The sequence below is a fragment of the Oncorhynchus mykiss genome, chromosome 21 (genome assembly GCF_057628025.1).
Source record: "Oncorhynchus mykiss isolate SJ-2025 chromosome 21, ASM5762802v1, whole genome shotgun sequence".
Taxonomy (NCBI): domain Eukaryota; kingdom Metazoa; phylum Chordata; class Actinopteri; order Salmoniformes; family Salmonidae; genus Oncorhynchus; species Oncorhynchus mykiss.
Window position 1 is genome coordinate 52,629,695 of NC_143042.1, and position 13,588 is coordinate 52,643,282.

The 13,588-nt window shown below is 44.0% G+C and overlaps 2 protein-coding genes across 2 annotated transcripts in view; both read left to right on the plus strand.

Moving 5' to 3' along the window:
• Positions 1-949: 949 nt before the first annotated feature.
• rwdd4 (RWD domain containing 4) lies at positions 950-7,895 on the plus strand. Its single transcript, XM_090214900.1, has 7 exons — positions 950-1,195; positions 3,070-3,150; positions 5,124-5,233; positions 5,589-5,739; positions 5,912-6,011; positions 6,131-6,929; positions 7,029-7,895. The coding sequence occupies exons 1-6, from the start codon at positions 1,172-1,174 to the stop codon at positions 6,271-6,273; spliced, it is 609 nt and encodes a 202-aa protein (XP_090071026.1). The 5' UTR covers positions 950-1,171; the 3' UTR covers positions 6,274-6,929; positions 7,029-7,895.
• A 489-nt stretch (positions 7,896-8,384) lies between these two features.
• The window catches only part of LOC110500903 (uncharacterized), a 28,405-nt gene continuing 23,201 nt past the window's right edge, over positions 8,385-13,588 (plus strand). The window contains exons 1-9 of the mRNA XM_090214901.1: positions 8,385-8,570; positions 8,791-8,847; positions 9,022-9,141; positions 9,609-9,869; positions 9,985-10,297; positions 10,376-10,575; positions 10,754-11,178; positions 11,710-11,864; positions 12,154-12,371. Coding sequence (XP_090071027.1) covers positions 8,487-8,570; positions 8,791-8,847; positions 9,022-9,141; positions 9,609-9,869; positions 9,985-10,297; positions 10,376-10,575; positions 10,754-11,178; positions 11,710-11,864; positions 12,154-12,371 — 1,833 coding nt within the window. The 5' untranslated portion in view covers positions 8,385-8,486. The remainder of the gene's footprint in view (positions 8,571-8,790; positions 8,848-9,021; positions 9,142-9,608; positions 9,870-9,984; positions 10,298-10,375; positions 10,576-10,753; positions 11,179-11,709; positions 11,865-12,153; positions 12,372-13,588) is intronic.

Genomic DNA, 13,588 nt, shown 5'->3' on the forward strand with positions numbered 1-13,588 from the left:
AATTGATACGGTACCAGATTAATGTTTGTTTGGTGAGTACCAAGTTCCATACCAGTCTGTCTGCCTATTTCTAAAGAGAAAATGAACAAAAAATATAAAATATAAACGCAACATGCAACAACAATTTTACTGAGTTATAGCTCATATATTGTACATCAGTACAATTGAAATAAATTCATTAAGGCCTTAATCTATGGATTTCACATGACTGAGTAGGGGCGCAGCCAGGCCCAGCCAATTAGAATTTGTTTTTCTCCACAAAATACTAAATTCATTAAGGCCTTAATCTATGGATTTCACATGACTGAGTAGGGGCGCAACCCTGGATGGGCCTGGGAGGGCAACCAGGCCCAGCCAATTAGAATTTGTTTTTCCCCACAAAAGACAGAAATACTCCTCAGTTTCATCAGCTGTCCAGGTGGCTGGTCTCAGACGATTCCGCAACTGAATAAGACAGATGTGGAGGTCCTGGACTGGCGTGATTACAGGTGGTCTGTGAGGCAAGTTGGACATACTGCCAAATTCTCTAAAATGACATTGGAGGCAGCTTATGGTCGAGACATTAACATTCAATTCTCTGGCATCAGCTCTGGTGGACATTCCTGCAGTCAGCATGCCAATTGCACGCCCCCTCAGAAAATCTGTGGCATTGTGTTGTGTGACAAAACCGCACATTTTATTGATATGCCACACCTGTCAGGTGGATGGATTATCTTGGCAAAGGAGAAATGCTTACTAACAGGGATGTAAAACAAATTATGTGCACATAATTTGAGAGAAAAAAGCTTTTTGTGCGTATGGAAAAATGTCTGGTATCTTTTATTTCAGCTCATCAAACCCACACTTTACATGTTCCGTTTATATTTTTGTTGAGTATATTTAGGAAATCTTAGTTCCAGACACCCTCCTGTGGCCATAAAAAAGCATTGCAGTATCTGCAAGAGTGGTCGGGTTCAAAGGTCAGAGTCATTGCGCATGCGTACAATGCGAAGAACATCATGGGTCACGTCTGACGTTGGATCAACTAGATACGTTGCTACATTTATAAACTAGCCATATATATATTTTTTTATCACAGACATGACACGTTAACTCTGCACTTTTCATATTTTGTACTGTTAGCTAGACATATTTGACTACATTGTTTAGCGTCACCTGAAAGAAAGAAATCATGACTGCCAACGAGGATCAAGAGGTAATACTAGCTACCAGAGCTAACAGCGCGCTTGCTAGCTAACAGAGCTAACAGCGCGCTAGCTAGCTAACAGGGCTAACAGAGCTGGCTAGCGGGTGATGTACGAAGGCTGAACTGTTAACAGTTTTCGACAAAAAAAAACAAAGTTAAATGAACGAAGTACTAGCATTACCGTAGTCAGTGGATGTTTGGGCTAGTTTGTCTAGTTAGCTAACTGAAGAACTAGGCTAGTTTTAGCCACACCACCACTTAGCCAACGATAGCTCTGAGTAGTGTGAGTCAGTGCACTGAATCTCCTTAGATAGCTAACGTATTTATATTGAACAAAAAAATATGAACCCAACATGAAAAGTGTTGATGTTTGATGTCTGATGTTTCATGAGCTGAAATAAAATGTCCCAGATATTTTCCATACGCACAAAAAGCTTATTTCTCTCAAATGTGCACAAATTTGTTTACATCCTTGTTAGTAAGCATTTCTCCTTTGATAAGATAATCCATCCACCTGACAGTTATCAATCAACAATTTGATTAAACAGCATGATCATTACACAGGTGCACCTTATGCTGGGGACAATAAAAGGCCACTCTAAAAGGTGCAGTTTTGTCACACAACACAACGCCACAGATGTCTCAAGTTTTGAGGGAGTGTGCAATTGGTATGCAGATTGCAGGAATGTCCACCAGTGCTGTTGCCAGATAATTGAATGTTAGTTTCTCTACCATGAACCGCCTCCTACATTGTTTTCGAGAATTTGGCAGTATGTCCAATCGGCCTCACAACCACAGACCACCTGTAACCACGCCAACCCAGAACTTCCACATCCGGCTTCTTCACCTGCGTGATCATCTGAGACCAGCCACCTGGACAGTTGATGAAACTGTAGGTTAGCACCGCCAAAGAATTACGGCAGAAACCGTCTCAGGGAAGCTCATCTGCGTGCTCGTCGTCCTCACCAGGGTCTTGACTTGACTGCAGATTGCCGTCGTAACCGACTTCTGTGGGCCAATGCTCATCTTCGATGGCTACTGGCACGCTGGAGAAGTGTGTTCTTCACGGACGAATCCCGCTTTCAACTGTACCGGGCAGATGGCGGACATGGCGTTGTGTGGGAGAGCGGTTTGCTCATGTCAACGTTGTGAACAGAGTGCCCCATGGTGGGGTTATGGTATGGGCAAGCATGAATGGCAATTTTAATGCACTGAGATACCGTGATGAGATCCTGAGTCCCATTGTCGTGCCATTTATCTGCCGCCATCACCTCATGATAATGCACAGCCTCATGTCGCAAGGATCTGTACACAACTGGAAGCTGAAAATGTCCCAGTTCTTTCTGGCCTACATACTCACTAGACATGTCACCCATTGAGCATGTTTGGGATGCTCTGGATCAACGTGTACGACAGCGTGTTCCAGTTCCCGCCAATACCCAGCAACTTCGCACAGCCATTGAAGAGGAGTGGGACAACATTCCACAGGCCACAATCAACAGCCTGATCAACTATATGAGAAGGAGATGTTGCGCTGCATGAGGCACACCAGATACTGATGGGTTTTCTGATCCACCCCCCTACCTTTTTTAAAGGTATCTGTGACAAACAGATGCATACCTGTATTCCCAGTAATGTGAAATCCATAGATTAGGGCCTAATGAACTGCAACTCAGTAAAATCTTTGAAATTGTTGCATTTTATGTTTTTGTTCTATATATTATCTAGCTACCTAGTCTTTTATCCAGCATCAATGAATAACCTCTCTCTTTCTCTCTCTCTCTTTCTCTGTCTCTCTCGCTCTGTCTCTCTGTCTTGCTCTCTCTCTCTCTCTCTCTCTCTCTCTGTCTTCTCTCTCTCCCTCACTTTGGTTACTGTTCCAGATGGAGTTAGAAGCCCTCCGTTCGATATACGAGGGGGACGAGTGCTTCAAGGAAGTCAGCCCGGTTTCATTTCAGTTTAGGGTGAGTAGCTCGTTGAATGGGATGTGGCGCAGAATTTGTAGAGGTGAGATTCTCCATTGGGAAAACATCTGTCCAGAGAGAGTTCATCTTTGTCATATAGTGGGAGGAAATGAAGCGTAGTGGTTAGAACAAGCAAGGAGGTGGGCAAAGCCATGCAGGAGATCCTGTTGTGACATCCTGTTGGTGCGTTGTAGCATATTTCCATTGGGGACCTCCTCCTCTGAAGTAGGCATGTGCACCAACTCGATTCGACCTTGCACTCCTTCTAAACGACACAATTTTAAATATATATTTGAACTTTGGCAAAGCCTCAAGTCTATAACACTTAGTGCACTGTGTTTGTAACAGTTTTGGGAACAGAAACATGTATTGAGATCAGATGTTTAATTGATGAGTGTGCAGAATGTCGGCCCAGTTTAACACAGTTCCATCCTCTCCAACTACGTCTCGAATGGACTTCCTCTCACTACCATATTTGGTGGTGAGAAAATGGTTCTAAAAAGATGCTTCAGTTTTATAGCCCCAGTGACATGTCTGGGTTGTCTGTCTGTGGTCCATCCTCTTCTCCTACGTGATCCGGAAACGGATAAGGTGTGGCCATATCTAGGAGATTGTCAGTTTGTTAATAGGTGGCAGGAGGAGTTTTATATAGCATTTATTTATCCTATGGCAGAGGATGCTCAGGAATATCTTACTGCTGATTAATTTAAATCAGCCACATCTCTTTTGAACCAGCTGTTGTTGGGTGAAAAAAGCATTCACAGATTTAAAAATGATAAACTACTTTAAAAATATATACTTTTAGCCTCCCGGGTGGCGCAGTGGTGAAGGGCGCTGTACTGCAGCTGTGCCATCAGAGACTCTGGGTTCGCGCCCAGGCTCTGTCGTAACCGGCTGCGACCGGGAGGTCCGTGGGACACAATTGGCCTAGCGTCATCCGGGTTAGGGAGGGTTTGGCCGGTAGTGATATACTTGTCTCATCGCACACCAGCGACCCCTGTGGCGGGCCTGGGGCAGTGCGCGCTAACCAAGGTTGCCAGGTGCACAGTGTTTCCTCCGACACGTTGGTGCGGCTGGCTTCCGGGTTGGATGCGCGCTGTGTTAAGAAGCAGTGCGGCTTGGTTGGGTTGTGTATCGGAGGACGCATGACTTTCAACCTTCGTCTCTCCCGAGCCCGTACAGGAGTTGTAGCGATGAGACAAGATAGTAGCTACTAACAATTGGATACCACGAAATTGGGGAGGAAAAAAAGTGGTAAAATTAAAAAAAATATATATATATATATATCTTTTATAAAATATTTTATTTTCGCCTCCTTTCCTCGATTTACCTTTTTCAAAAAGAGTCGAGTAGAGGTCGTAGGAGACGAAGTGAGGAATCAAGGAAATTAAAGTGCGATTCTCCTAAATCAAATGTTATTTGTCACAAACACATGGTTAGCAGATGTTAATGCGAGTGTAGTGAAAATGCTTGTGCTTCTAGTTCCGACAATGCAGTAATAACCAACTAGTAATCTAACCTAACAATTCCACAACTACTACCTTATACACACAAGTGTAAAGGAATGAAGAATATGTACATAAAGATATATGAATGAGTGATGGTACAGAACGGCATAGGCAAGATGCAGTAGATGGTATCGAGTACAGTATATACATATGAGATGAGTCATGTAGGGCATGGCAGCAGCCTCTCTGTGTTAGTGATGGCTGTTTAACAGTCTGATGGCCTTGAGATAGAAGCTGTTTTTCAGTCTCTCGGTCCCTGCTTTGATGCACCTGTGCTGACCTCGCCTTCTGGATGATAGCGGGGTGAACAGGCAGTGGCTCAGGGTGCTTGTTGTCTCCCAAACCTCTTAGGCTCACCTGATTCGGTTGGTTTACTAATCATCTGGGTAGTCAGGAAGAGGTTTGGGGAACACTGTTTGACGTGATTGAACATTGTCTAACATCCCGAACCACTTCCCTTTCCAGATAGGAGAACACGATGACTCCAAAGCGTTCATTCTGGATATTTCATGGCCCGAGATGTATCCTGAAACGGCACCTGAAATTTCACTCGATGGCTTTTTCAACAAAAAAATGTAAGTCGCCGTTGACACTGTACGATACTTATTGTGGTTAGCCTATGTTACGACCATATGCCTAAGTTTGGGTCGTGATCCACCAATGCAATGCAGCGAGCCTGTAAAGATACAAAATCACTTAATGTATGAAGTTATCTTAACTAATTCCTGAGGTAATTACATTGAGTTGGTCCTGTCGTCTGTGGCTCTTTTGGTAGCGGATGGCACTTGCAATGTCAGGATAGTGTGTTTTCGATTCCCCCTGGGGCCACTCCTACGGAAAATGTATGCACGCGAGACTTGACTGTAAGTCGCTTTTGGGGGGAAAACACCAGCTAAATGGCGTTTTATTCTAAAATGATTCTCTTATCAGATCTTCAGAGACCAAGCAGCTGATCATCTCTGGGTTGGAGGAGCAGGTGGAGGCCAACCTGGGCACTGCCATGATGTACACCCTGTTCGAGTGGGCCAAAGACAACCAGGAAGCTCTGATGGAGAACCACCAGGCCGCGGTCACTGCCGTGGTCAGTGTGTTACACAACCACACAAACAACCACACACACACACAACCACACAAACAACCACACACACAACCACAGAAATATAATGTCTTGGAAAGGACTTTCCTTTCAAGTCGGTTTAGTATTTATATACACATTGTGCTCATTAACCAGATGTCACCTGTTTCCCCCCCAGACACTGACATCCAACAGCGACCTCAACGCCCCAGCCAAGAAGAAAGAGAAGAAGGAACAGCTGACCAAATCACAGAAGAGGAAGATCACATGTAGAACTGGTAAGGGACTGAAATGACTTGAGTATTTTATTTTTCCATCACAAATGACCTTTTTTTTTTTTTTTAGACAAGGCTATTGATATTGAAACGGTGCTATTCACACTATACTGTTTCAACAGATAACAAGGGGGAGCTCCCCAGAGGCTGGGACTGGGTCGACGTCATCAAGGTATATTCGTTCACGGCAGTTGATTTTGTGCCAATTATTTTTGTTGTCCTGTCTGATTTTTCATTTTATTTCATAAGACACCCTTGCTATTGATAGCACCCGTGTTGCCGCTTGCACCCGTGTTGCCGCTTGCACCCGTGTTGCCAATAGCACCCGTGTTGCCAATAGCACCCGTGTTGCCAATAATACCATTGCTGCCAATAACACCCTTGTTGCCAATAACACCCTTGCTGCCAATAACACCCTTGTTGCCAATTCCCATAACACCCTTGTTGCCAATAACACCCTTGTTGCCAATTCCCATAACACCCTTGTTGCCAATAACACCATTGCTGCCAATAATACCCTTGTTGCCAATAACACCATTGCTGCCAATAACACCATTGCTGCCAATAACACCCTTGTTGCCAATAACACCCTTGCTGCCAATAACACCCTTGCTGCCAATAACACCCTTGTTGCCAATTCCCATAACACCCTTGTTGCCAATAACACCATTGCTGCCAATAACACCCTTGTTGCCAATTCCCATAACACCCTTGTTGCCAATAACACCCTTGTTGCCAATAACACCATTGTTGCCAATAACACCATTGTTGCCAATAGCACCATTGTTGCCAATAGCACCCTTGTTGCCAATAGCACCCTTGTTGCCAATAGAACCATTGTTGCCAATAGCACCATTGTTCATCATTTTAATTTCTCTCCTTTCTTGCATCTTCAACTTGTTGAACATGACACTCCAGCATGTAAGTACAGTGGAAAAACTACAAATTTCCCAATATACATTAAAAAACATGTCCCATCTGAACTTACTGTGGTTTCTAAATGCTTTTCTCGTTTTTCAGTTGAGCAGAACAGGCGGTAAAGAGGAAGACTAGAATGCCGTGGAGGAGGTGGAGAGGTCTCTGGTACTGCTTTTACCAGGAAGTGAAGTCTCCCGACCTCACTCAGACCACCTGACCTGGCCGCTGCTCCGTAGACTCCTTCCAGTCTGCCCCAAGACACCACACCTAAGATGGCCGCTTTTTCGCTCCAAGGGAAGACGGGGTCCCTCTACACCTGAACAGAATCAATAGTTGTCAAAGCTGTCGTGTTGAGAGGGCGTCACACATACAGGTGGTTTAGTGTCATATCGGAAGGAGTTTAAAATGTGGCTTTTTTTTTATTTTTATGAACTGTTTTCATTTGCTTGGAGGAGACCCCAAATGTGTGACTAATTTTGGTTTTAACGGTGGTGATGACGGTGGATTGCGAGTTGTGAGCTGCATTGAAACAACGAAAGCTTGTACGGGTGTGTGCTAGTATTTGTGCCGTCGGGAATAGGTCGAGGTGAGAGAATGGTGAAGGGGTGGCAGTGTCATCTGTTTTCACTAGTACTGTATGCTTGTCAAAGTGGAAGGATCTGGACCTCTTGTTACCATGAGCCAGACTTCCATGTACTGTCATCACTGCCAGGGAATTGAAAATCTGTCCACTTTGAGACCGGTTCAGTTGCTAGGCATCAGAGCTGTAAAACGTGCTTTACCAGGACTGTCAACGTATGGCTGTATGACTTTAGGATCCTCGGTGTATCTGATGTACAGTGGTGTGGAACATAAACTCAACATGTAATGAAGGACACGACTGAATATGTGATACTGTGTCCCTTTAATTTAGAGACGTGCTGGAGAAACATTGTTTTTTTTTTTTTAAATAAAAAATTATTATTATGATATTGTTCTTATATTTATTTTTAGCTTGTCCATGTTTCCCAACTAAAAATACACCCTGGCATAATGTAGTGTATTTTATGTGCTTGTGTCGTTTTGATAAAGGAAAAAAACACAGAGAAACGGCCTAATGTGAATACCAATTAGTTTATCCCCTTGCACCAGTTTTGTGGGGGTATGATATTTGGTTCCCATGGCGATGTATCTGAATAGTATCTAGAGTGTAGAAAACATAGTAATGAAAAGGAGGCCCGCCTGAAGCTTATTTTTCTACGTCATTAAAGCTATGTCCGAAAATTTACTTTACTTTCGAATATCCCGACGCATTCTTAAACCGAGGTGTAAGTAAAGAACTGTTAACTCTGTCCGTCTATTATGCGTTTATACGCACCGGGTCAGTGCGTCGCAGTTGGCTTACTAGTAGTGGAACATGAACCATCACTCGAACTCCGCCCTGGACAACACTAGTTGCCAAAGGAGTTGTCACTTCTCCAAACACAGTGGGACAGATGAAACTGTCAGCGTTGAATTGTGATGGTGGATGGTGAGCCATTGAAGCTTCGAGCGGGATAAGAAATGAATGCGCGATAGCCAATGAAGATAGGCGATTCTATCCTAGAATTAAGACAAATGTGGACTTCTAATAACGGAATTGTCCCCAAAAAGAAGACAAGGAGAGTAAGTCCCCAACTATTTCGTTATTCCTGTGTGCGCTAATTTGCAATTATGGACACCTTGTAGCTTTCGTAAAAATGTGAACTAATTTTATAACTTTTTTCTCACACCTTGTAGCTTTTATATTAAATTAACGTGACTTACTATAACTGAACATAAATGTGTAGCTCTTAATTAAGAGCTTCCTGTAATGTTAGGCTACAATTTTCAATTTTGTTCATAGGTGAAAGAAGTTGTAATATTTCCACAAATTTCCAATGGCTCTACCTCACTGCGTCGGGTGAGTTTAGGTGCCAGCTAGTCTCATAATATTCAGTACACCATGAGATTATCTGCTCTCTTATCACCCAATTTGAGGGTTTAATTGTTCTACCTAAGTCATTTACATTGATTTTATAACCGTCATTAGTATCAGTTCACCCAGTGTTCCTTTCTCATTGGTAATGCGTCATAGCATCAGGACAGCAAAAACAAGAGAGCGACCATTCCCACATTCCAAAGACTCCAGGAGATGTTCTTTTCCGACTGTCGATCCGACCATGCCGTTCTAGCGAAAAAGATTAGGTCCAATAAGGTAAGGTAATTGATCCAGTTTGAGGGACACGTGTTTAAACAATGAGTGGGTCTAATTCTGAACGCTGATTTGTTAATACGGCATTTCAACCGTTGTCTATTCCACAAATTACCACCAGATAAATCTATGATGTTAAAATGCCTATTTATTCTGTTCCATCTGACTGAGCAATCCACCATCTCATCAGCCCAGCCAGGCAATTTATAAACTTGATCTCCACTATAAAAAGCATCTAGACATTATCTCACATTTCTTTTAGACATTTAGTTTTCAACAGAGGTGATTTGTATAAACCTTCCTGTCTGTCTCTCCGACATTTGCAACATTGTTTCAATATTTAAATTCGATCTCCAGCTGTCCCATAGTAATGAACGTGTCGGGAGGGGACAGACAGGGCAGCGTTTCTCAGCCTGTCAATGTATAGTCCATCCATGTGTTGCTTACTGTAGTCTGTATTTATATTGTAGAGAGCAGACAGGAGTATTCCTTTGACCAAAGTCAGTGAGGAGTCAGAGTCCCAGATAACAGCTCACCTCAGAGTAAGTCGTCTGCACACCTCTGGACACCTTATGTTTTCATGTGTTCTATCTAATTATTCATGTTGTAAATCCACACATTCCTCTCAGTATCAATTTCTGCAGCGCCATGTAAAGTCGTATGGACAAAGCACACCGTCAGAGCAGAAAGGGGTGACTGTGCTGCATCTGCAGAACACGTATTTATTCAAGGTGAGGAGGACCAAGCAACTCTTTGCTGATTCATCCTTCCTGATCTGATCATGGAAAAAAAACCTGATCCCATTCTTCATTTATTTGGGGCTTTTTTTAATGTATTTTTTTTTAGGACAAAGCAGCTTTCAAAGCCTTACCAGATGGAGGACTTGATGACACTGAGGATACTGCTCCTCAAAACCTGCTGCAGAGTTTGGTGGCACTGGAAGAAGAGGAAGAGGACCGTGTTTGTGTAAACCAGGATGTCACCACATGGGCTGAAAGTGTTCCCGAAATTGTCAAATGTCTATTGGCTGGATCTTCTAATGGTGTTGTCAAGACAACAGGAGGTGACCCTCATTCATTAGGTCTCACAGTTATAACAGATGACCTGGAACGTGCCAAGAAGAGGAGATTCATGATCTACATATGTGGTGGATATAAAGGTGAGCGTGCGAGCGTGAGCGTGCACGTGTGCTCGTCTCTGTATGTGTGTCAACCATAATCCCATCCCCCCCACACAGACACGGTGGCAGAGAGGAGTGCGTTGATGGAGACTGTGTTCCCTCGTCTGTACCTCTACTGCAAACAGAGGGGCTATGACTTCAGGATGGTGGACCTGCGCTGGGGCGTGGGAGACCCTGTGTCGGATAGACACGACACGGCAGAGCTGCACGTGGAGGCCCTCGCACAGTGTCAGGAAACACTGGGGCCAAACTTCATAGTGAGATATCTCTCTAGTTTAATTTGTTTTTATTCAAATAATTTCTCTCTTCCTTTTTTATCTTTCTTTTCACTGATCTCTTATCCAACATATCGTCCCACACGTTTACGAACCTTCTGCCAGTCACTAGCTGAACTCCTGGATTCGCGAAGTTATTAATTAGTGTTTTATTTGATAGTTATTCCTTGGTCAGAAGTACGAGGTCCAGACCCTGCCCAGCACTATCTCCAGAGAGGTGTTTGAGGCCATCGTGAACGTGGTGGAGAGAGACAGACAGAAGATGTCCAAGAAAAAACACCCCAAGATGGACGACGTCATCAGTGATTCCAAGTCTAATATCGCCACAGGAAGTGACACGGGCAGCTTTTTTGTTCCAGAACAAAACAACAATCATGATTCAGGAGATCCAGCTCCGAATTCTGGGTTAATGAGCGATGAGATTTCCGTATCCCGTAATTCCCTCTCTGATGCAGATGAGACGCGGATAAGTCCTGCGGCGACGAGGTGTTGGGCAGACTTCGACCGGGATCTGATCCTACTCCAGACGTGGTACAGACTAGATGAGAACTGTGATCCTCCTGTGTACCGTCTACTCCCTGTGAGGTAAGATATACAATTACACTGTTGCTCTTATTGCTATGCCCGAGTTCTAAGTCTGAGAGATTGTCACAAGTTTGGCCATGACACATTGATGTCAACTTTTATTTGTATTTTGTAAAGCCCTTTTTTGCGGGTTTGTTGCATAGTATCCTACTTGTTTGTTTTATGGATTGTTGAACTGTTCATCACAAGGACCACTAGTATAGTTTCTTATTTGAAGCTTGTGTAACTTGCTAAACTAGTTACCAACGACCATTGGGAATCCAAACCCAACTGGCATATGAAATGCTTTGTTTGGTTTCCATGGCTCTTGCCCCTAGGCCATGTGTTGTTATGAAAGGGATTGTTTGAGGGTATTTAAAATTAGCCAGACAAACCGTAAGGGAATTGAACTCTCACAGTACAACGACCCTCCCTCTCAGCTTTTTTTCATTCCATTCACAAGTCTCTTAAATCACTTCACCATATTGGATTGTCGTTAGTTCTTCTTAGTCAATCATCTTGACATGACCTAGTTCCTGTATGTGTTGGTAGCACCCAACAGCCTGACTTCCTGAGTAGAGATGGCCAGCGCAGGAGGCAGGCGAGGAAGGCGTGGCAAGCTACATGCTTGCATCTGTGGGGGGTGCTACAGAGGAGTGGGACAGAGGCTCTGGGGGAGGAGGGGACATCGCACCTCCTCAGGACAGGTTTGTAAGGGGGTGTATGGGGGGGGGGGGGGGGGGGAGTTATTATTGTCATCATTATTGTCCTTTCACCTTAGTGGTGGATCAGGTTATTTCCCTCTTACAGGAAGTGTACAGGGGGATCAGGTTATTTCCCTCTTACAGGAAGTGTACAGGGGGGGATCAGGTTATTTCCCTCTTACAGGAAGTGTACAGGGGGGGATCAGGTTATTTCCCTCTTACAGGAAGTGTACAGGAAGTAGTCTACATTGCGTTTAGCCATGTTGGTTTTGACACTTCGCTCCCCACCCAGTTCTAGACTGGGAGGTAGAGCAGGGCCTCCAGTCACTAGGAGCCAAGGCCCCTCCAGAGGAACACTGCCACTGCTATAAGAGGGTCATCCCTGACCTCCACTACAGCCTGAGGAACGAACACGCTGCCCACTACATCGACTTGCTGGAAGGTCGACCGCAGGTCAACCACACTCTGAATGCAGCACACCAGGGCTTCATGGATCGCGTTCACAAAAAGGTAAGGGTGTGTGTGTGTGTGTGTGTGTGTGTGTGTGTGTGTGTGTGTGTGTGTCTGTGTGTGTCTGTGTGTGTGTGTGTGTGTGTGTGTGTGTGTCTGTGTGTGTCTGTGTGTGTGTGTGTCTGTGTGTGTCTGTGTGTGTCTGTGTGTGTGTGTGTGAGCATAAAGGAGAGAGCATGATACAAAGTCCGAATGAAAGCATTCATTTTGTTCCATACTTTCACAGAGTAACACTTATGATAACGCTCATCGATATCTACATTGCAGTGGTGGTCGATGCCGTTTAAAAGATGAAGGAGGATTTTAATTGTTTTTATGAGCATGGCCTTATTTCAATTGTTTTATATATTTTTTATTTAACCTTTATTTAACCAGGTTTAAGCTGGCCAGTTGAGAACAAGATCTCATTTACAACTGCGACCTGGCCAAGATAAAGCAAAGCAGTGCGACACAAACAACAGAGTTACACATGAGATAAACAAACGTACAGTCAATAACACAATAGAAAAATCTATATACAGCGTGTGCAAATGAGGTAAGATAAGGGAGGTAAAGGCAATAAATAGGCCATAGTGGCAAAATAATTACAATTTAGCAATTAAACACTGGAATGATAGAAGTACAGAATATGAATGTGCAAGTAGAGATACTGGGGTGCAAAGGAGCAAAACAAATAAATAACAATATGTGGATGAGGTAGTTGGGTGGGCTATTTATAGATGGGCTGTCTACAGGTGCAATGATCAGTAAGCTGCTCTGACAGCTGATATTTAAAGTTAGTGAGGGAGACTCCAGCTTCAGTGATTTTTGCAATTAGTTCCAGTCATTGGCAGCAGAAAACTGGAAGGAAAGGAGGCCAAAGGAGGAGTTGGCTTTGGGGATGACCAGTTAAATATACCTGCTGGAGTGTGTGCTATGGGTGGGTGCTGCTATGGTGACCAGTGAGCTGAGATAAGGTGGGGCTTTACCTAGCAAAGACTTATAGATGACCTGGAGCCAGTGGGGTTGGCGATGAATATGAAGCGAGGGCCAGCCAACGAGAGTATACAGGTCGCAGTGGTGGGTAGTATATGGGGCTTTGGTGACAAAACGGATGGCACTGTGATAGACTACATCCAATTTGCAGAGTAGAGTGTTGGAGGCTATTTTGTAAATGACATCGCCAAAGTCAAGGATCGGTAGGATAGTCAGTTGTACGAGGGTTTGTTTGGCAGCAT

Bases quoted from the DNA above. Each gene is read 5' to 3' on its own strand.
- rwdd4 (XM_090214900.1), top strand. From the start codon at position 1,172: ATGACTGCCAACGAGGATCAAGAG. The intron at 1,196-3,069 runs GTAATACTAGCT...TTACTGTTCCAG, and splicing joins CTGCCAACGAGGATCAAGAG to ATGGAGTTAGAAGCCCTCCG. The intron at 5,740-5,911 runs GTCAGTGTGTTA...TTTCCCCCCCAG, and splicing joins AGGCCGCGGTCACTGCCGTG to ACACTGACATCCAACAGCGA.